Source organism: Curcuma longa, unplaced genomic scaffold, assembly GCF_044706935.1.
Source record: "Curcuma longa cultivar G26 ecotype Majalengka, Jawa Barat unplaced genomic scaffold, ITB_CL_G26_1.1 contig_17868, whole genome shotgun sequence".
NCBI lineage: Eukaryota > Viridiplantae > Streptophyta > Magnoliopsida > Zingiberales > Zingiberaceae > Curcuma > Curcuma longa.
In genome coordinates, this window is record NW_027430682.1 from 1 (window position 1) to 23,206 (window position 23,206).

The window sequence follows — 23,206 nt, forward strand, 5'->3', positions numbered from 1 at the left end:
CTTCCCAACAATCTCCCACTTATACTAGAAGACTACGTTGCCTCATATGCTGTCATACATCTGATTCTCATACCTGTTGGGTTGCAATGGTGCAAACATAGTCCCACATCTAAAGTACATAGAAAAGATCATGGGGTTAAAAGGATGAAAAGTATCTCCATTGGTATGAGGCCTTTTGGGTAGAGCCCAAGAGCAAAACCATGAGGGCTTAGGCCCAAAGTGGACAATATCATGCCATTGTGGAGATACGGACATCCAATTAGACCCTACAATACCCTCCACTTGCCGATCAAAAGCTCTCGCCGGAAGGGCCTTAGTGAAAGGGTCTGTCAGCTTATCCTCTGATGCAATCTTGACCATAGCGACTTCTCCCCGTTTGACAATGTCCCGTATCAGGTGGTACTTGCGCTCAATGTGTTTACTTGCCTTATAGGCTCGTGGTTCCTTCGAGTTTGCAACTGCACCACTATTATCACAATAAATTGTGATAGTCTTGGGCAAACCAGGAATCACTATCTAAGTCCATCAAGAAGTTCCTGAGCCATACAGCTTCTTTGGCTGCCTCAGAGGCTGCCACATACTCAGCTTCCATGGTAGAGTCCGAAATGCATTTCTGCTTTATACTTCTCCATGTTATGGCTCCACCTCCCAATGTAAACACATAACCTGATGTAGACTTACTTTTATCCCTATCAGATTGAAAGTCAGAGTCCGTGTAATCCACAGGGATTAAATTATATCTGCTTGGTAAATCAGCATATAATTTCTAGTCCTTCTCAGATACTTCAATATATGCTTTACCGCAGTCCAATGTCCCTGTCCTGGATTACTAATCCGGAAGTCAGCGCGTCGAGTTTTCCGCCAGATCAGCCTGGAGTCGACTCAGGTGAGGTTTTGAGTCGACTCAGGGTCAAATCTTATCGCCACTGCCGCCACCGCGACTGGAGTCGACCAAGAACGTAATCAGAGTCGACTCAGGAGGGATAAGCGACTAAACCAATCAAGTTTTATCTGCAACGCGCGCTGGAGTTGACCCAGATCTCCATCTGAGTCGACTCAGGTCGACTATATAAGCAGTCCGCGACCTGCAGTCGAAAAACCCAATTCCAAAGCTTCCAAAACTCCGTTCCTGTAAAATACCCAACCCAATTTAGAATTAACAAGCCCAATTAATAAGGCCAATTAACATTAATGGAGAATATAGGTTAATGGGTTATCGGATAGGTTTTAATACCCGTTAACATTGAATCCGCCCGTTAAAGAAAGTTGAGAAAGAGTCTTCGCCGCGACTTCTTCTCCCATTTCCGCGATCCAGCTTCTCTGCTCCCACCTCCGCATTCCTCTGCTCCATCTGTATCCGGCGATCGGCGGCCAACCGATTGGCAAGGAGATCAGCGGAGAGGGAGGGCGTTCCAAGGAGGGTGCCGACTGTAGAGGTGGCCGGCGATTTGTGGAGGAGCTGTAGTTGGCGGCGTTCGACGGGAAACAGAGAGATCGGTGGAGGAGAGTAAGAAGAAGGTAAGATTGTTCAATCTTGGATGCCTAGGGTTTTCTAAGGCTTAGATCTGTGATTTCTACCGGTTTCCATAGATCTCTTGAGCAGATCTTGATTCGGTGAGGTTTCTTGATTCGGCCGACGATGTTGATTGGCTTGATCGGACGGATCTAGGTTGGGATTTCACTCAGATCCGAGGTAAGTGTTTTGGTCTAGGTGAGTTCTTGAGTTGAAATGGATTAGATGATGTGATTCTGGATTGATTTTCCTTCTGCTCAGCTTTTAATTGAGTTCTTCGGCGCCGACCACAAGGAAGAAGACGAGAGCTCAGATTTGGGTTTAGATCTAGATTTGTTAGGGCAAGATTGGAGGTAAGCGATTAAATCTTGATCTGTTAAGGTGTCTTGTGCAGATTTCTTGGGATTTCATTGAATGATTGTGGAATTTACTTGAGTTCACAGATTGTTAGGGATTTCTTGTTTGGCAGAATCCTGATAAGTGACGGGTAGATCAAACTGAGCTAGGGCTTTGGTTTGGTAAGTTCTTTTGTTAATGTTTGATCTAATTAGTAATCTGATATGGACTAGTGTGGGATTAGGCAAGATACTGCTTGATCAATTTTGGTTTAGTAAGTTTACGATGATTGATTAATCTAAGGAGGTTAATACAACTAGTTAATTAATTAATTAAGTTGTGTTAACAAGAATTAATTGGTTGGATTAATCAGACCTTAGGTTAGGTTTGGTATGGTTGATTTGAATTGGGTTTGATTCACTTAGGATCTAAATCTGATTAAAAACTAAGTATAATTTTTAATATGATCTTGCTAGATAATTGCTGTAATTAAGGGATATTATTTATCCTTATTGCAGGACCCTGAGCGATTATAGGAGTTCTTTTGATATATAAGAGGATCTATCTTTGGGTTCTAGGATTTTACCTGCATTTTATCAGGTGAGAGGAATTTACTGTATTTGGTCAATACAGTTCATGTTTTTCCCAGTGAAGAACATTAGAACATTAGCTGATTATTTTGCTCTCGGACATTATTGAGTTGGTTACGATGGAATAGAATTGCAGAAGATGGCAAGAGTTCGAATCTCGGCATACTCTTTTCCATCGTGATCAACTGCAGTTTCTCGATTTACCATCGTGAAATCGACCGTGTGAAACTGTTGGTATGACGTTGAAGTCCACCTTTTACCCAAGAAATTTCCGAGAACAATAAAATAAGACGAACGGCCGAACTGACTCGACTTCTTCCTGCCGAGGATCGTTTCTACATTCACGTTGAGATCTTTATTTAACAAGACAGATCATCTGACCATTAATACTGATTCGCAAAACCTTCACAGAGCCTCGTGCAGCCAGCAACCATGGCGGAATATGGGCCACAGACGGGGAGAGATGTTGCGCCTGCCGTGGTGGTGGTCGGCCGGCAGTTCTCCGTTCGGAACGCCGTCAATTTCACGGTCACCCGTACTGCCAGTTTATTCTCCCCGAACGACCGTTACGAGGCGATGGACATCAACGGCGACGTGGTGCTCAAGGGGAAGGGTTTCTTCTTCAACTTCGGCTGCCTCCTCCTCGACGCCGCCGGCATCCCTCTCCTCACCATCGAACCAAAGGTACATATATATATATATATATATATATATATATGCAACAGCAGGTTTAATTTAATTCATCGTCAAAAATTTATACGTACTCACGCTTGGTTACGTTCTTGTTGATTTTAGGTATTTAGTTGGCACCAAACATGGAGAGTGTTCAGAGGAGAGAGCACCAGCCCGAACGATTTGCTGTTCAGCATGCGAAAGCCCCAGATATTCCAGTGGAAGGACAACTTTGATGTGATCTTGGCCTCCAACGCCGGCGACCGAGCTGTAGCTTCCCCCTGTGATTTTAAGATCATTTCACGATGCAAGAAATGCACAATTTGCATTGGCGAATCCGACGAAATCATCGCCCAAGTGAGCACAAAAATACATTAAAAAAGAAAAATTAGAGTTTAAGTTTCTGTTCTTTCATAGATTCATATATATAATTAATATCGTCGTTGTACGTAGATGCATCGCAAGACTGCATTTTTTGCGAGGGACAAACTGGAGGTGACAGTGAATCCGAACGTCGATTACGTCTTCATCCTGTCGTTGATAATCGTCCTTGAAGAGATCAAAGAGAGTCGTCGTCGATCAAATGCAGCGTCAGCGGGTAGAAGAAGACGACGTGCAACTTAATGTCAAGTGCATATATATGAATGCCCATCTTTTATATATATATAACAAATTAAAGGAAAATTAGTGAATTGTATTTGAAGTTTTATCCTACAATTATCAGCTCCTTGTCTATTGTAATATGTTTTCATAAAACTCAATAAATTTTATTTTTTCTGAATTAATAATTTTGATTACATAAATCGAAGGAGGAGATATTTTGTTCAACTATAATAAATGTTGAAGTTTCTTCTCTATTTACGTATAAATAATGCACTATGTTAAAGGTATTTTGACCCGATCCCTATAGATCAGTCTAAGTCCGAGACATGACAGATAAAAGGTTGACTTGACTTTACATTTGGTGCACGAAGCCTGACTCGGCCACTCGCCCCCCACTCGGAAGCCTGACTTAGCCACTTACCCACCACTCAGGAGCCCTACTCGGCCACTCATCCAGCTCGCTTGGGAGCTCGACTCCCAGTTCAAACCGCAATTCGACTGACACAACCATGTCCCCCGAACACAGTACCAAGAGTAAGAGCCCTAGCTAGCTCCCGACTCATCGAGAGCACTACATTTATATTGAGGTCCAGCTCAGACTCCACTCGACCGTGCCAAGACTTCACTCGATCGTGCCTGATCCCTGCTCAGCCCTATTCAAAGTCAACTTCTCCACCGGCTAGTCTCGCTTGACCCCACATCAAACCGATTCCCCCTTCTGTCTTTATCAGTCAGTCAAATTACCATCAAGAATTTATGAGTAATTATGTGACATGATCACCTACCCCCTATTATCACAGTATGATGCTGAATGATGCAACTTCATACTATTATGATAATGACAAGATATTTTTTACACCATGATGGGACATATCTTCTAACAAAATCTCTGAACGTGAATATTCTTCTTAATTAACGACAAGACATGATTGTATGATTCTCTTACTACTCTTGTCTATATAATCTCTCTTCTGTACATATACATGTACGCATACATACGCCTTCATCACGCTCCTTCAATTAAACTCTTCTTCTTCCGGTGACTGACTTGAGCGTCAGAGGGTCGAGCCAGGGCACCCCCTGGCCTTCTCACGGTGTTAGTGCTTCCATGCCCCAGAGCTCATCGTCTTCTTCCTCCTCCTTGCACAGTCAACATCGATGCTGAGTGGCCGGGTCCCAGAGCTCGTTGCCTCCTTCCTCCTCGCAAAGCCAATCTCGATGTTGAGTGGTCGGTGACGTATCCATAGAGCGATCTCAACAAGAACACACTAGTTAAAATTATATGTTGGAAGCTTGTACATGTCATTCCTTTGCTAACTTGATGCCCTTGAACTCCTGCATGGGTTGAAGAAAAGCCCCAAAAAATATTATACATTAATTAGATTTTTTTTAAAAAAAAAATTAATTTTTTAATCTTAGATAATTTAATTATCCAAGTATATAGAAAGTCCCAAAAAAATTTTAAGCCCCTTTTAAATACAAGTCGTAAAAAAATTACAGTGGAGATACATTGTGATGATGTGTTAATCGATGATACAATCTTTTTTTTTTTTTGTTGACAATTTAAGCCTCCTTTATTTGATGAAAAGTCGAAACTCAAATAGTTGTTGTTATTAATTATTATATTTCATCTAACTATTTTTGATTTTGATATGTATGCTTCCACAATTAATTAAGACGAACGCGTACAAGAAGATTAAGACGAACGCAGTACGCAAACAAGAAGATTAAGACGAACGCGTCGTTGAATTTTCAAACAAAACCACGCTGACTTGACTTCTTCCTGCCCGAGGATCGTGTCTGCCTTCACATTCACGTAATCACGTTGACATATTTATTTAACAAGCATGGACGACACGACGTACGTACAGATCTCTCTCCATTAATACTGAATCACAAAACCTTCACAGAGCTAGGCTTGTGCAGCAGCAAACAACCATGGCGGAATATGGGCAGACGGCGAGATATGTTGCGCCTGCCGAGCTGGTGGCCGCCCGGCAGTTCACCGTTCCTTACGCCGTCAATTTAACGCTCACCAGCACCGGCGGTTTGTTCACCCCGAACGACCTTTACAAGGTCAAAGACACCAACGGCGACTTGGTGTTCAAGGTGAAGGGTGTCTCCTTCAGCAGCCGCCGCCTCCTCCTCGACGCCGCCGGCACCCCTCTCCTCACCATGAAACCCAAGGTACGTACGCAGAATTAACGTTTCATCATCAAAATGATACTCACGCTCGGTTCTTGTTAATTTTAGGCATTTAGTTGGCATGGAACGTGGAGAGTGTTCAGAGGAGAGAGCACCAGCCCGAACGATTTGCTGTTCAGAATGCGAAAGCCCAAGATATTCCAGTGGAAGGACAACTTTGATGTGTTCTTGGCCACCAACACCGACGAAGCTGCTCCCTGTGATTTTAAGATAATTTCACGAAGCAAGAAATGCACCATTTGTATTGGCGAAACTGATGAAATCATAGCCCAAGTAAGAATATATGGATGCATAAACACATATATAGAATAAAGTTTTTCTTTTCTTTCTCAATTAAATTTTCAATTAATACTGCAGATGCATCGCCAGACTGCATTTTTTGCAAGGGACAAACTAGAAATAACAGTGAATCCCAACCAGGATTTCGCCTTCATCGTCTCGTTGATAGTCATCCTTGAAGAGATCATGGCAAGTCGTCGAGCAAGTGCAAGTGGTGGAGGTGGAAGCTAAGTGCCAGTGCTGGATGCTGATGGAGGAAGCGATCGATGCAACTGAAGAAAGTAGTGCACATATGAATATCTATATTTTGTATAGTATTTGCTAATGGCTATTGTAAGAGGGTTCTTCTCAGTTGGTTCTATTATTGTTAATGATGGTTCTTCTCAGTTGGAAAATCAAATTGTGTCTATTTTCAACTTGATTTCGTAGATTCTTTTGGGAAGTGTCATGGTTTCAATAGCCTGACTGCCTGAGAATGTAGAGAATGTTAGGGTTGGCGGATTCTATCAGCGTGACTACTCTGACACTTAAATCAGTGTTCAGTAGGAGAAAATGAAAGTGTTGGAGAGATGTGTGACAAAGAGAAGAAGAACTAGAAAAAGAATGAGAGCTTAGTGGAAAAGAGTCACCTTTTGCTCGTGAGAAGAAAATTATCCCTATTATATTTACCTCCATCAATCCTTATATAGAACGGAAAGGAATCTTCATGTAGTACTTGATATTATCGAGCTGTTGGGGGGCCAAAGGCGACAACTGTTAAACAATACACTTAGATTGTCCGGCCATTAACAAACAGATTGTTGGGTTGTTGGGAGTTATTGAAGATTGTGACTGAATTTCTAGATTTTTGGGATCTGAATGGAATATCCCTGGATGTATGCCAAATGCACAAGAGAACAAACTCCGAATGACTTTCCTAAGCATTGTAGCTCCGCGGATAGTGTAGCATCTTGAGTACTGTAATTTCGTTGAAGCATCTAGAGTATTATAGCTTGCGAATACTATAGCATCCTGAGAACTGTAACTCCTGAATCCAAATGGAAAGTTGTAGGACAAAAGCGAAATACTCGGGTGAACATATTAACAAGTCGGGATGCTTCTGAAAGTAGTTGGTGCTCAAGAGAACAAACTCCGATCCGAATGACTTTCCTGAGCATTGTAGCTCTGCGGGTAGTGTAGCATCTTGAGTACGTACTGTAACTTCGTTGAAGCATCCAAAGTATTATAGCTTGCGAATACTATAGCATCCTGAGAACTATAACTCCTAAATCCAAGTGGAAAGTCGTAGTACAAAAGTGAAATACTCGGGTGAACATATTAACAAGCGGGATGCTTCGGAAAGTAGTTGGTTGGTCAAGAAATGAAGTCAGGTATTCGGGAGTAACTCCGGATACCATCTCATGCTTTAGAAAGTAATTGACCGGCCAAAAAATGAAGCCAGGTGTTTGAAAGTAACTCCGGATACCATCTGAACTCATTTAGATAACTAGTCGAGCCAGGCCAACTACATGAACCTATGGCCATGCCCGACCGTGTGATCGTGAGCCAGGCCAACTACAACTATAATTTTTCGATTTACCTTTTTCATAAATGATCGTGAGACCGACCGTGTGAGACCGCTGGGATGGCGCAGGATGCCACCTTCTACCCAAGAAGTTTCCGAGAACAATAAAATAAGACGAACGACCGAGCTGACTTGACTTCTTCCTGCCGAGGATCGTTTCTTCTAACATTCACGTTGAGATCTTTATTTAACAAGACAGATCATCTGAGCATTAATACTGATTCACAAAACCTTCACAGAGCCTCGTGCAGCTAGCAACCATGGCGGAATATGGGCCGCAGACGGGGAGAGATGTTGGGCCTGCCGTGGTGGTGGTCGGCCGGCAATTCTCCATTCGGAATGCCGTCAATTTCACAGTCACTCGTACTGCCAGTTTATTCTCCCCGAACGACCGTTACAAGGTGATGGACATCAACGACGACGTGGTGTTCAAGGGGAAGGGTTTCTTCGATTTACGTGGCCCGTGCGAGACAGCACCGACCCCCAACCACTTCCGCCGTTGTCGCCACGCCGTCCTGCCATCGGAGACCGTCGGATCAGTCCCGATCGACGGCCCACTCGCCGGCACGCCGACCGACATCGGATTCCGACCGGATTGTGGCCGCAATACGGCCGAAAACCACCGAATCCAGCGCACAGCCACTGGCGGCCGAATCATGGCCGGTTTCCGGCCAAATCACGGCTGGAGACCGGGCGAGGAAGGACCGCCGGCCGGCGCGCCGACGAGCGGCGCATCGATCGCGGCCGGGCCGATAGCCGGCGGTGGCCAAACGGTGAGGTGAGGGCGGACGACAACGGTGGGGTCGGGGCGCGAGTACTGTGCATTCCCAGATTTGGACGGTTAGATCTCGTGGGCGATCGCGTGATCAACGGCGGATTCGGCGTCGCGTATATATATAATTATACTCACGCTCTGTTCTTGTTGATTTTAGGTATTTAGTTGGCACCAAACATGGAGAGTGTTCAGAGGAGAGAGCACCAGCCCGAATGATTTGCTGTTCAGCGTGCGAAAGCCCCAGATATTCCAGTGGAAGGACAACTGTGATGTGATCTTGGCCACCAACGCCGCCGACCAAGCTGTAGCTTCCCCCTGTGCTTTTAAGATCATTTCACGATGCACGACATGCACAATTTGCATTGGCGAATCCGACGAAATCATAGCCCAAGTGAGCATAGAGTTAAGTTTCTGTTCTTTCATAGATACATATATATAATTAATGTCGTCGTTGTAGATGGATCGCAAAACTGCATTTCTTGCGAGGGACAAACTGGAGGTGACAGTGAATCCGAACGTCGATTACGTCTTCATCCTGTCGTTGATAATCGTCCTTGAAGAGATCAAAGCGAGTCGTCGTCGATCAAATGCAGCGTCAGTGCGTAGAAGAAGACGACGTGCAACTTAATGTCAAGTGCATTTTTATATATATAACAAATTAAAGGAAAATTAGTGAATTGTATTTGAAGTTTTATCCTACCATTATCAGCTCCTTGTCTATTGTAATATGTTTTCATAAAACTCAATAAATTTTATTTTTTCTGAATTAATAATTTTGATTACATAAACCGGAGGAGATATTCTGTTCTAACTATAATAAATGTTGAAGTTTCTTCTCTATTTATGTATGAATAATGCACTATGTTATGGGTATTATGGCCTGTGCCGTAAATATCAATCTAAGTTCGAGACATGGCGGATAAAAGGTTGATTTGACTTTACATTTGGCCCACTTGGAAGCCTGACTCGGCCACTCACCCCCCACTCGGAAGCTTGACTCAGCCACTCACCCACCACTCAAGAGCCCTACTTGGCCACTCACCCAGCTCGCTCGGGAGCTCGATTCCCAGTTCGAACTGCAGTTCGGCTGACACAACCATGACCCCCAAACATAGTACCAAGAGGAAGAGCCCTAGCTCCTGACTCATCGAGAGCACTGCATTTATATTGAGAGGATGAGCTCAGACTCCACTCGGTCGTGCCACGACTCCACTGAGTCATGCCTGGACTCCACTTGATCGTGCCCAATCCCTGCTCAGCCCGACTCAAAGTCAACTTCTCCACCGGCTAATCTCGCTTGACCCCACATCAAACCGATTTCCCCTCCTGTCTTTATCAGTCATGCAGTCAAATCACCGCTAAAAAGTTATGAGTAATTATGTGATATGATCACCTGCCCCTCTATTATCACGGTATGGTGCTGAATGATGTGACTTCTTACTATTATGACAATGACAAGACATTTTTTACATCCTGATGGGATATATATATCTTCTGACAAAATCTCCAAGTGTGAATATTCTCCTTAATTAACGACAAGACATGACTGTATGATTCTCTCACTACTCTCGTCTATATAATCTCCTTTCTGTACAGATATAGGTACGCAAACATATGCCTTCATCACACTCCTTCAATTAAGCTCTTCTTCTTTTAGTGACTAACTTGAGCGTCAAAGGGTCGAGCCAGGGCACCCCTGATCTTCTCACGATGTTAGTGCTTGCATGCCTCGGAGCTCATCGTCTTCTTTCTCCTCCTCGCGTAGTCAACATCGGTGCTGAGTGGCCGGGTCCCGGAGCTCGTTGCCTCCTTCCTCCTCGTGAAGCCAATCTCGGTGTTGCGTGGTCGGTGACGTGTCCATAGAGCGATCTCAACAAGAACACACTAGTTAAAATTATATGTTGGAAGTTTGTACATGTCATTCCTTTGCTAACTTGATGCCCTTGAACTCCTGGGTTGAAGAAAAGCCCCAAAAAATATTATACATTAATTAGATTTTTTTAAAAAAATAATTTTAATTTTTTAATCTTAGATAATTTAATTATCCAAGTATATAGAAAGTCCCAAAAAAAATTTAAGCCCCTTTTAAATACAAGTCGTAAAAAAACTTACAATGGAGATACATTGTGATTTGTTAATCGATGATACAATCTATTTTTGTTGACAATTTAAATCTCCTTTATTTGATGAAAAGTCGAAACTCAAATGGTTGTTTTTATTAATTATTATATTTCATCTGACTATTTTATTTTGATTTTGATATATATCCTTCCACTTAATTAATTAATGATGTGCTATGTATATTTTATTTTTGATATATTTAATTGTTTAATTAATTCATTTGAGAGTATATATTAGTTTTTTCCCTCTTAAATATGAATTTGTAAATTATGTAAAATTGAAACTTATTGTTGCTTAATTAATTACCTTGAAAATATGAAAAACTAAAGAGAGATTCTATAAAGTTGGGTACTTAAGAATAATCATAAATTTTAATTATATATTTTATTAATACTAGCTACGCATTCCAATTTTATGTGTTCACATATCTCTTAAATTGGATTTAAAGTATTTGAAATAATTATTTAATTATAGAAAATTTAATAATTTATGTGTTTTAATATATTTAAAATTTTTGCTAGATATTAAAAATACATCTGGAGGATATGTTTTGTGCTTATTAAAAGAGAAGGAAATTAAGTTTGTTAGCTTCAATCGACTCCGGCTCTTCCACTGCAGTACGCAAACAAGAAGACAAAGACGAACGCGCCGTTGACTTTTCAAACAAAACCACGCTGACTTGGCTTCTTCCTGCCCGAGAATCGTGTCTGCATTCGCATTCACGTTAAGATATTTATTTAACAAGCATGGACGACACAACGTACAGATCTCTCTCCATTAATACTGAATCACGCAAAACCTTCACAGAGCTACAGCCATGGCGGAATATGGGCAGACGGCGAGATATGTTGCGCCTGCCGAGCTGGTGGCCGCCCGGCAGTTCACCGTTCCTTACGCCGTCAATTTAACGCTCACCAGCACCGGCGGTTTGTTCACCCCGAACGACCTTTACAAGGTCAAAGACACCAACGGCGACTTGGTGTTCAAGGTGAAGGGTGTCTTCTTCAGCAGCCGCCGCCTCCTCCTCGACGCCGTCGGCACCCCTCTCCTCACCATGAAACCGAAGGTACGACGCACAATAAGGTTTCATCATCAAAACTTTGCCTCGCCCTTCAAATTATTATACTCACGCTTGGTTACGTTCTTGTTAACTCCAGGCCTTTAGCAATCGCGGAACACGGAGAGTATTCAGAGGAGAGAGCACCAGCCCGGACGATTTGCTGTTCAGTGTGCGAAAGTCCAAGATATTCCAGCGGAAGGACAACTTTGATGTGGTCTTGGCCACCAACACCGACGAAACTGCTCCCTGTGATTTTAAGATAATTGCACGAAGAAAGAAATGCTCCATTTGTATTGGCGAAACTGATGAAATCATAGCCCAAGTAAGCATATATGCATGCATAAACACATATATAGAATAAAGTTTTTAATTTCTTTTCTTTCTCAAATCTTCAATTAATGCTGCAGATGCATCGCAAGACTGCATTTTTTGCAAGGGACGAACTGGAAATAACGGTGAATCCCAACGAAGATTTCGCCTTCATCGTCTCGTTGATAGTCATCCTTGAAGAGATCATGGCAAGTCGTCGAGCAAATACAGCTGCTACAACGAGTGCAGGAGGCGGTGCAGCTTTCTCAGGGGGTGCAACTTTCTCAGGGGGTGCAACTTTCTGAACGAGTGCAGCAGCTCTATAATCAGGATGTTAAGTGCTGTGCATACATGAACGTCGTCTAGATCTTGTCTAGTATTGCTAATGGCTATAGTTAGAGTATTGTATGTGTTTATAATTTTATGATAATTCTCATTGTTGCCTATTATAATATAATATATGTTATGTAAAACTCAATAGGTTTTTGATGCTGAGTCTGCTGAGTGAATTTTTGAAAGTCATAATTTTTTATTTAATTTGGGCATCAGAATGAGATTATTTTTTCATACAGGAAGTTTTTTTTAGAGATCTACCTTTCTTATAGGATAAAATTTATAGTCATCCACTTTCAGATTCATCAAATATTGTTTAGTATCTTTTCAAATACTCCAATTATTTTATTTATTATTTTTTAATAATTTTTTATTTTAGAATTTAAGGATATTTTTGTCTTTTATAAATTAAGGTTTGGAGTTTATTTAAACATGTGTTTAAGGATTTTGAGACCTTTTTATTAGTTACTTTTCCTAACTAATTTATGTTATTTTTTGATAGAATTAATAGATTTTAAAAGATTAATTCTGATATTCGTGCGTAAATCAACGAATTTAATAGCTTATGCTACATCAATTTTATTTTTTCTAAATTATTAAATTTTAATTATATTAATCAACAGGTGATACACCCTAGGGCAAGTCTACTAGGTCTAAGAATGAGAAGAAGATATATAGGCCCCCGGGGCATAGTTGAGTTGATTACGATGGTAAAGTTGTATGCTAAAGTAGACAAGGGTCGAATCTCGGCGAAGTCAAGACAATGCCCTCCTCTGTCGTGGCTAATTGTAGCTTCTCGATTTATCTCCTTATAGATGGTCATATGAGACTAACTTTGTGGGGTTGCTGGGGTTGAGGATTCCACCTTTTGCTGAAAAGAGGAAGATAACCAAGATAGAGTGGGTAAAATGGATCAATTAGACTATCCCCTATGCTCAATTAGCCTATTTAGATACAATGTTGAGTTTGTGGAATTAGCTCCCGGGGTATAGCTGAGTTGGTTATGACGGAACAGACTTGCAGAAGAGTGCAAGGGTTCAAATCTCAGCGAAGCCGAAACAACACCCTCCTCCGTCGTGGCCAATTGCAGTTTCTTGATTTACTTCCTCACAGATGGTCGTGAGTCTGACTGTGTTGGGCCATTAGGGTGGCGGATTCCACCTTTTTACAGAAGAGTTTGTTAGAATTACAATAAAAATCCCACATTGAAAAGAATTAATTGGTTAATCTAATTGGATCATAAACTTATTGTCTTAATGGGTTAATCTAAATGGATTCTAAATCTATTAGATTAATTAGTTAATCTAATATGGATTTGAGTTTTTCAAATAAGTCCACGATTTTATATCCATGTTTGTACTTTTGTGATATGCATGAAAAATAAAATTAAAAAAATATCTTATAATTAGATGAGAAATAATTTTTGATACGATGATAGATCTATCATCCTGTCAATCCTAAAAGTTAGGATTTAGTTCTTTTTTATATAATAGCTAGCCTTATATGTGGGTGATCAGATTCTCCAATGTGCGGACATTCTGATCGCACTCAAATCGACTCCATCCTCTAGATTCGCAAAGGTTTGCGCATCGAGAGATAATATTTTACATAAACGAGTAATTATAATTTGTATGAATCCTTGATGAGTTTTTTTTGGCCGTACATGTATTTATTTTTCGCATCAGAACCCAATAGGGTTGGCCCAACATGAACCATCATAGATCATGTCCAACATGGCTCATGATGGTCAAGTCAATGCCCAAGTTGGTCAGGGACTAACTAGATTATGCATAACTTGTGTCTTATGAATCCATTTAGATAACGAGTCAGGTCGAGCCCAACATGAACAGCCAGGGGCCTTGCCTGGCCCGTGCCTAGCTGTATATAGTTGACTTCTCTGCTCTCCTACCGCAGTACGCAAACCCAGAAGATAAGACGAACTCACCATTGACTTTGAAAAAAGCGTTGACTTGATCTTCCCCAAGGATCGTGTCTAACCTACATTGACTTTCACGTTGAGATCTTTATTTAACAAGACTCGACAGAACACTGAGTCACAGAATCTTCAGGGGAGCCTTGTGCAGCAGCTAGCAGCCATGGCGGATGGGCAGACGGCGAGACATGTTGCTCCTCCTGCGGAGCTGGTGGCCGCCCGGAGGCAGTTCACCGTTCCGTACGCCGTCGATTTAACGCTCACCAGAACTGGCCGTTTGTTCTCTCCGAACGACCTTTACAAGGTCAAGGACACCAACGGCGACGTGGTGTTCGAGGTGAAGGGTGCCTTCTTCAGCAGCCGCTGTCTGCTCCTCGATGCCGCCGGCACCCCTCTCCTCACCATGACACCGAAGGTACGCATGCAGAAGAAGTAAGGTTTCATCTATTGTATATTGGAGTCTTAAAGAATCAATACGATTTTATGAAAAATCAAGGTAGCATCAATCGATAAAAGTCGAAATTGATTTCAAAATCGAAATATTCATTTGCGATTTCGCGTAAATAGATCTAAACCATTAATTGATTCAAAATCGATTTAGAATGAATAAGAAATTAATTGTTCAAATTCAGTCTAAAATAGCATTAATTGCTTATTAATGCTATATAAGGAAGTGCATAAAGAATAATCTCACATCGATAAAATTCAATAAGTTTCCCTTCCTTCCTTCTTTATTAATGTTGTTGTATTAATAGAGTTAACACAAAAACTCATCTTCTCATAAGCGAGCAAGTGCTCTTGTACCTGCGAGCCCGCCATCCGCCACCTGCGCCCATGCGCAATGGGGGCTTGTAGGCGCACTTTGTATAAATAGATCCCTCCAGATACTGGAAAAATGAATCATCGATTCAACTTATCCTTTGAAGCATTTATCTCATTTTGTGCATTCGGAGTCCAAAAAACTTACAAAAAAGTTCGTTGGTATCGGAATTTAAAAGGTTACTATTCCGAGACGTCGTCGTTGTATTTTGAAAAATGAATTATTGCTATCCGTAAGCACATGTAGTGGAGGAATATCGTTTTACGGATATAGTATTGAACACTAGTCTCGATAATCTGATACCAATTTGCATCCTCTCCGACATCCACCAACCAAGTCATCATCAAAATTATACTCATGACGCTCGGTTCTTGTTAATTTTAGGCATTTAGTTGGCATGAAACGTGGAGAGTATTCAGAGGAGAGAGCACCAGCCCGGACGATTTGCTGTTCAGCGTGCGAAAGTCGAAGATATTCCAGCGGAAGGCCAACTTTGATGTGGTCTTGGCCACCAACACCGACCAATCTGCCCGGCCGTGTGATTTTAAGATAACTGGAAGACGCAAGAACCGCATCATTTCTATTGCTGAATCGGATAAAATCATTGCCCAAGTAAGCATGCATAAACACGTGCATGGAGGATTAAGGTTTTTCTTTTCTTTCTCAATTTTTCTTTAATTAATACTGCAGATGCATCGCAAGACTGCATTTTTTGCAAGGGATCACAAATTAGAAATAACAGTGAATCCAAACGAGGATTTCGCCTTCATTGTCTCGTTGATAGTCATCCTTGAAGAGAACAAGGCAAGTCGTCGTCGTCGTCGCCGCCGTCGTCGTAGATCAAGTGCTGGAGGGAGCGGTGCGACTGCAGGGGCAGCTGGTTGAGGATGTTAAGTATTGCTAATGGCTATTGTAGAAAATTAAGGAAAATTAGTGTATCGTGTTTGGTTTTAATTTTGTGATATATAGAATGTATTGATGAATTTTGATTGTATAAATCAAAGGAGGAGACCCTTTATGAATGGACGATCTAACTGTTCGACTATAAATGTTAATTAAATATCTTGCTGTGTTGTCTGTTCTTCTTGGGAGATTTCTTTTGTTGAAGTTACTGAACAAGCAGTGGTTGTTGCTGTTGGAAACCAAACGGTTGAATTATTAATTATGTTTCTCTTCCATTGGAAGTATTTAATAGACTAATTAAGTCAATGGTTTTTGGTGAAAGTAAACCATTCTGTTCTTAGTGCTCAGCATTCTATTAACATCATTGATCATGTTTTTTTTTTTATCATTAATCTATGAATATGATTAAAGAAATCGTAGTTTGACAACTCCATAGTACTCAATGACGCTCATAGCCGAAATAAAAATAAAATAATATAAAAATGACAAACATAAAATAAATAGATTTTAATTGATGCACCATCTAACTATATATAATGTTTAATACAATATCTATCATCATTAATCTTTCTAATTTTTAAATACCTTCTATTATAAATATGTAGTCACAAATCAACACAGTAACAACACAAGATACAAATAGAAATGATAATAAAAAAATATTTTATAATCGAGAAACTTTACTTTGGGTATTTGCTTGTGGTTTTGGATTACCTCTTGATATGGTAAAAAATATAACATCACTTCATCTTCAAACCCTTAAGAATCAGTATTTTCATCAAATCTCGACAAAATCCTTTTTTATAAAGTTACCATTGGATATAACAATCGATTGCTACTCTCATAGTCTCATTGTGTATTCAACGTTGCTATGATTTGTAAGTTTAATGACTCGATCGATAAATAGCAGTAATCAATTGTTTCTCATCTCATGTATGCTTAATACTTGTCAATCATGATTTATTAAAACTTTTTTTATTATTAAGTGCTCGATCAACTATGATTCATTTAAATTTTTAATCATCTGATCATCAACTTATTTGTGAAAGAAAGCGTGTGATATTGCGTCAGGACTTAGTTGTAATGCTATAAAACTATAATAGTGGCTTGGCCTAGCCGGATGAAGATTTTTTTTTTCATGCAAACTGAAAAATAAAATAAAATAAATATAAATTATATATATATTCTAAAGCAAATCTAAACTTCTATACTTATCCCATCACGAATGTATTTGCAACTGTTCTTATATTATTCAAACGCACCAATCGCTCGAGGTCAACTCCTGCTCTCCCACCGCAGGAAGCAAATCTCGTTGACTTCCTGCTTAAGGACGATCATGGCTACAACAGATCGATCTCACCCAAATACAAAGTTTCTCTTCACCTCTCTCTCTCTCTCTCTCTCTCCATCGCCAATACTGAATTACAAAACCTTCACAGAGGCTTGTACGTGCAGCGAGCAACCATGGCGGATGGGAAGACGGGGAGAGACGTGGTGGTCGGCCGGCAGTTCTCCGTTAACCACTCCACCAATTTCACGGTCACCGGTACTGCCAGTTTGTTCTCCCCCAACGACCGATACAAGGTGATGGACCTCAACGGCGACGTGGTGTTCAAGGCGAACGGTTTCTTGTTCGGCTGCCGCTGCCTCCTCCTCGACGCCGCCGGCAACCCTCTCCTCACCATCAAACCAAAGGTATACATGCAGCAGCAGGTTTAATTTAATTCATCGTCAAAAAATTATACGTACTCACGCTTGGTTACGTTCTTGTTGATTTTAGGTATTTAGTTGGCACCAAACATGGAGAGTGTTCAGAGGAAAGAGCACCAGCCCGAACGACTTGCTGTTCAGCGTGCGAAAGCCCCAGATATTCCAGTGGAAGGACAACTTCGATGTGGTCTTGGCCACCAACGCCGGCGACCAAGCTGTAGCTGCCCCCTGTGATTTTAAGATCATTTCACGATGCAAGAAATGCACAATTTGCAGTGGCGAATCCGAAGAAATCATAGCCCAAGTGAGCACAAAAAAGTTTCTGTTTTTTCCCTATTTTTCTTAATTAGTTTCATAGATATGTCTAATTAATGTCGTTGTAGATGCATCGCAAGACTGCATTTTTTGCGAGGGACAAACTGGAGGTGACAGTGAATCCGAACGTCGATTACGTCTTCATCCTGTCGTTGATAATCGTCCTTGAAGAGATCAAAGCGAGTCGTCGTGGAACAAGGGCAGGTAGTGGAATAAAAAATTGAATTTTGTTTTCCCTTGTGTGAGGGAGTGAAGCTTCATCACCATGCAGTTAAGTGCAGACATGAATGTCGATCTTTTAAATGGAAAATTAGGGTATTGAGTTTGCTTAATTATATATATATATATACACGAAAATGATATTCTGCGCTTCTGTTTCTTGCGCGCCCGTGCCCGACGCCGAATCTACTGTTCATCACCGATCGCGCGCCACATCTGACCGTCCAAAACTGGGAATGTATAGTGCTCCGCCCCCCCCCCCCCCCCCCCCCCCCCCCCCCCGACCCTCCCCCGCTACAGCAACCCCTCGCCGTGCCGTCCGGCCACTGCCGACCGCCGGACCGGTCCCGATCGACGCGCCACTCGTTGGCACGTCGGCCGGCGTCAGATTTTGGCCGGAATCCGGCGTAATTTGGCCCGAATCACGCATGGCAGTGGCCTCGTCAGATTCTGGCCAAATCGCGGTCGGAGACCGGCCGCGATTCGGCAACCAATGGTTGCGCGTTGGATTCGGCAGTTTCCAACTGAATTCGTCGGATTCCGACCACAATCCGCCCGGAATTCGACGCTGACCGACGCGTCGGCGAGTGGCGCATCGATCGGGCACGATCCGATGACCGACGGTGGTCGGACGGCATAGCGAGGGTGGGCGGAAGCGGCGGGGGTCGGTGATGTCGCGCACGGGATCGCGTAGGCAGTGTCACACAGAATATCAGAACTATATATATATATATATATATATAATTTTATGATAATATGTTCCATACAGGTATAGAATCATCTGTGATACCATAAAGCAATATAAATAGCTTAATTAGGACTAGCACAGATGAACTTCCTCACTGAGGGATGTCTTTAATTTATTTATCATAATATATATGTTTAGTCTGGCCTCAGCCAACAAGTCATGCTCAACCTAAGTCTATGATTGGATCATGGCATTACCTCTGCCCAGTTCGACCAACTTTGTAGGCTAGCTGGCTAGGTGTTCTTCAACTGTCCTGGATTAAATTATGAAAATAATAATATATACATGTATAATAAATATTTAATAAATATATTACATTTATATACTAATATCCTTTTAAATTTGGGCACAATATATTAACCTAAAAGTTATTGGACTGCACTAGACTCCGGTCCAGTGCAGCCCAACATTGGCTACGCCATTGATTGAGCAAAAACATCGTTATATTTTGAGTCTGACTAGAGCCATGAGGTTTCAATCACATCTACTGCTAATCTTTTGGAAGGAAAGTATATTTATTTTCGTTTATCTTATCAATCGCATACATACAGTTCTACTTCCTAAGAAAACACATGTTATGATCTGAAGGCTTTCATCTCTTTATGAGAGATAACCTGTCTGTTTGAATAATATTCATCCATGCATTATAAATTATAAATAATACTCAAGAATGATACATCAAGTTATACGAACATAAATATAAACATATTTTATTAAATGATAAAGGAGAATGTTAAGAAAATATTTGTCCCAAAATAATAATTATACTGTACCTACGATTGTAATATACCTAATAAACTGATCTCATATATATAGACAATGAAATAGGAAAAAAAAATTATCAAAATACATAAATAACCAACTATGCAATAAAAATTAAATAAAATTAAATGGACTATGTAGAACTTGTACGTAGAAATTGTTTCCAAAATCTATAATATTAATCAAATCTTAAAAATCACCTAAGTTTGTGAAAGGAAAAGAAATTGAGCACAACCTACAAAGTCAAAAAAGTACAACCGTATATGAAAATATAATAAAAAAAACATCAACATAAACAATAATTTATATTTTCAAAATTTTTAGCACGATTTAAATAACGAGTCAAGTCGGGCCAATCTTAACCTCCATGGCCATGCCCTCCGTGTCTAATCCAACTAAATTTTATTTATCCATTTAAAAATTAAAATATGTATTTTTTAAATTCTTATTTCCAAGAAGCTGCATCCGGTCGACTTCTCTGCTCTCCTACTGGAGTACGCAAACAAGACGATCAGACGAACTCAATTCGCCATTGAATTTTCCAAAAAAAAAAACGCTGACTTGACTTCCTGCCCAAGATCGTGTCTACATTAATTCACATTCACGTTGAGATATTTATTTAACAAGCTCTGGACAGCACAACAGAATTAATACTGAATCACAAAATCTTCAGGGAGGCTTGTGCAGCAGCTAGCAGCTAGCAGCCATGGCGGATGGGAAGACGGAGAGACATGTTGATCCTGCCGAGCAGCTGGCGGCCGACCAGCGGCAGTTCACAGTTCCGAACGCCGTCAATTTACGATCACCGGCACTGACACTTTGTTCGCCCTGAAAGACCTTTACAAGGTCGAGGACGCCAACGGCGACGTGGTGTTCAAGGTGAAGGGCGTCTCCTTGAGCAGCCGCCTCCTCCTCCTCCTCGACGCCGCCGGCACCCCTCTCCTCACCTTGAAACCGAAGGTACGTACGCAGAATTAAGGTTTCATCATCAAAATTAATTATACTCACGCTCGATCGGTTCTTGTTAATTCCAGGCATTTAGTTGGCACGAAACGTGGAGTGTGTTCAGAGGAGAGAGCACCAGCCCGAACGATTTGCTGTTCAGCGTGCGAAAGCCGAAGATATTCGAGTGCAAGGACAACTTTGATGTGGTCTTGGCCGCCAACACCGACGAAGCTGCTCCCTGTGATTTTAAGATAATTTCACGAAGCAAGAAATGCACCATTTGTATTGGCGAAACTGATGAAATCATAGCCCAAGTAAGAATATATGCATGCATAAACACATATATAGAACAAAGTTTTTCTTTTCTTTCTCAACTATATATATTGATGAATTAATTAATACTGCAGATGCATCGCAAGACTGCATTTTTTGCAAGGGACAAATTAGAGATAACAGTGAATCCGAACGAGGATTTCGCCTTCATTGTGTCGTTGATAGTCATCCTTGAAGAGATCGAGGCAAGTCGTCGATCAAGTGCATAGATATGAATGTCTGTCTATATTTTGTATTAGTATTGCTAATGGCTATCGTAGAAAAGGGAAATTAGTGTATTGTGTTTGTTTTTAAGTATGTGATATATAGAATGTTGGGCAAAAATCAAGGAGTTGAAATGATAAACTTAATTTTTTTTGTATATGAATGTGAATGAATAGTATTCATTCATTAACTCTAGAGTATATTCTTAGCATCGAAGAATTGTTATTAAAGTATCTCTTAAATAGTTTTTTGTATGTGTCTCTTAAAGAGTCTCCTTGTATGTATAAGTATGTCCTTGTACTTGACATATTGAATCAAACAAGAAGAATAAGAAACAAATGTTATTGAGTTCTTTTGTATTTTCTTCCTCTCTATAAAAATCCTTATCTTCTTTCTCTCTAACAAAGTAGTATCAGAGGGAGATTAGAGTGCTCAAGTGATTGCCAACGATGGATCTTCTTCTTTTAAATTTCCTCATCTCACAAAGGAGAATTATGGGACATGGTGTCTAAGGATGAACTCCTTACTTGGTTCTCAAGATGTATGGGAGATCATAGAGAAAGGATATGAGAAGCCTCAAAATAAAGATAATTTATCTCAAATAGAGAAAGATTCTTTGTCAAAGATAAAGAAGAAGGATCAACAAACCCTCACCCTTATACATCAATGTTTGGATGAAAAGAAAGCAAAGCTACATTCACTAAGACGTGATTTTGAAGCATTGCAGATGAAAGAGTCTGAATCTATCATGAATTATTATTCACGGATAACCACAATTGTCAATCAATTGAAGAGATATTGATGTAGGACTGACGTAGTAGGAGCTGAATTACAGTAGATCATAACTTTCGATTCGGATATCAAAATGATGATATATTTTTCGTACACGGAGCTCTTTTAGATATCTACATTAGTTATGGGTTGGAACCCATAATCACCCACTTTCAGACCCATCAGACATTGTTTAGGATCTTTTTTACTATTTTTGAAAAATTTATTTTTTTGGGCAACTTTTCGTTATTTTTTTTTGTATTTAGGATATTTTTGATAATTTTCTTTTGTAAAGGAATATATAAGTGTTTGTTTGGTTGATGATAGAGATTATCTTTTTTATTGAATAAAAACTTCTTTTTTGGTTAAAACGTAGTCACGTCGAATTTTCTTCATTTGTCGATTCTCATCTTATTTTCTTCATAATTCCCCTCTCTCTTCAGCCCGCAAGATAATTATTATTCTGTCTGATATCAAATAGAGAGATAAAATAGAATATGTACGTATTGTGGAAAAGGTATTTTGTTCTTTAATTCCTAAATTTGACTATATTGTGTGTGTCATTGAAGAAACAAAAGATTTAGATTAATTGACTATTGAAGAATTGAATGACTCATTACAAACCCATGAAGAAAAGATGAAGAAAAAAATAAGAGTTATTGGAGCAAGTTTTCAAAGCCAAAGCTACAGCAAAGAATGATGAAAAAGGACACAACTATTTTAGAGGTTGTGGATGAGGAAGAGGCTGCGGATGAGAAAGAGGACATGGACATGGACATGGACATGGCCAAAATGGACTAAGGCAAAAAGAGATAACTTTAATCAAGAATAAAAGAAGTCAATTATCATGTAGTGGAAGAGTAAGAGGAAAATGATAAGACTATTATCCAAATTCAAATGGAATGAGGTATGACAAGCCTAAAGTTGAATTTCACAGTTGCTATAAAATGAGTCATTATGTTTGGGAATGTTATAGTACTACTAATGATGTTAAAAAAGAGGCTCATCTTGTTACTAACAATCAATAAATTGAAGAGCCAACTTTATTACTACAAATCAAGGAATAAGAGAAAGGTGATAACAATTTATGGTATTTGGATAATGGTGCAAGCAATCATATGCGTGCGTACAAAGATAAATTTCTAATGCTTGATAAGAAAGTGAAAGACATTAATATTGTTTC

At 40.3% G+C, this 23,206-nt stretch overlaps 4 protein-coding genes, 1 long non-coding RNA gene and 1 pseudogene across 5 annotated transcripts; all 6 read left to right on the forward strand.

Moving 5' to 3' along the window:
* The first annotated feature begins 1,800 nt into the window (after positions 1-1,800).
* On the forward strand, positions 1,801-2,407 carry LOC141816729 (uncharacterized). Its single transcript, XR_012600727.1, has 3 exons — positions 1,801-1,866; positions 1,957-2,031; positions 2,368-2,407. It is a non-coding gene; the product is annotated as an uncharacterized LOC141816729 (long non-coding RNA).
* A 464-nt stretch (positions 2,408-2,871) lies between these two features.
* LOC141816730 (protein LURP-one-related 15-like) lies at positions 2,872-3,735 on the forward strand. The gene is made up of 3 exons (XM_074704475.1): positions 2,872-3,123; positions 3,235-3,468; positions 3,565-3,735. Exons 1-3 carry the CDS (start codon positions 2,872-2,874, stop codon positions 3,733-3,735), a joined length of 657 nt encoding a protein of 218 aa, XP_074560576.1.
* Positions 3,736-5,593: 1,858 nt separating this feature from the next.
* LOC141816735 (protein LURP-one-related 15-like) lies at positions 5,594-6,598 on the forward strand. The gene is made up of 3 exons (XM_074704478.1): positions 5,594-5,901; positions 5,968-6,192; positions 6,277-6,598. The coding sequence occupies exons 1-3, from the start codon at positions 5,653-5,655 to the stop codon at positions 6,427-6,429; spliced, it is 627 nt and encodes a 208-aa protein (XP_074560579.1). The 5' UTR covers positions 5,594-5,652; the 3' UTR covers positions 6,430-6,598.
* A 1,424-nt stretch (positions 6,599-8,022) lies between these two features.
* On the forward strand, positions 8,023-9,165 carry LOC141816731 (protein LURP-one-related 15-like). Its single transcript, XM_074704476.1, has 3 exons — positions 8,023-8,274; positions 8,695-8,928; positions 8,995-9,165. Exons 1-3 carry the CDS (start codon positions 8,023-8,025, stop codon positions 9,163-9,165), a joined length of 657 nt encoding a protein of 218 aa, XP_074560577.1.
* A 2,310-nt stretch (positions 9,166-11,475) lies between these two features.
* LOC141816733 (protein LURP-one-related 10-like) lies at positions 11,476-12,332 on the forward strand. The gene is made up of 3 exons (XM_074704477.1): positions 11,476-11,724; positions 11,816-12,040; positions 12,126-12,332. Exons 1-3 carry the CDS (start codon positions 11,476-11,478, stop codon positions 12,330-12,332), a joined length of 681 nt encoding a protein of 226 aa, XP_074560578.1.
* Positions 12,333-14,456: 2,124 nt separating this feature from the next.
* LOC141816734 (uncharacterized) lies at positions 14,457-21,257 on the forward strand (annotated as a pseudogene).
* The last annotated feature ends 1,949 nt before the right edge of the window (positions 21,258-23,206 follow it).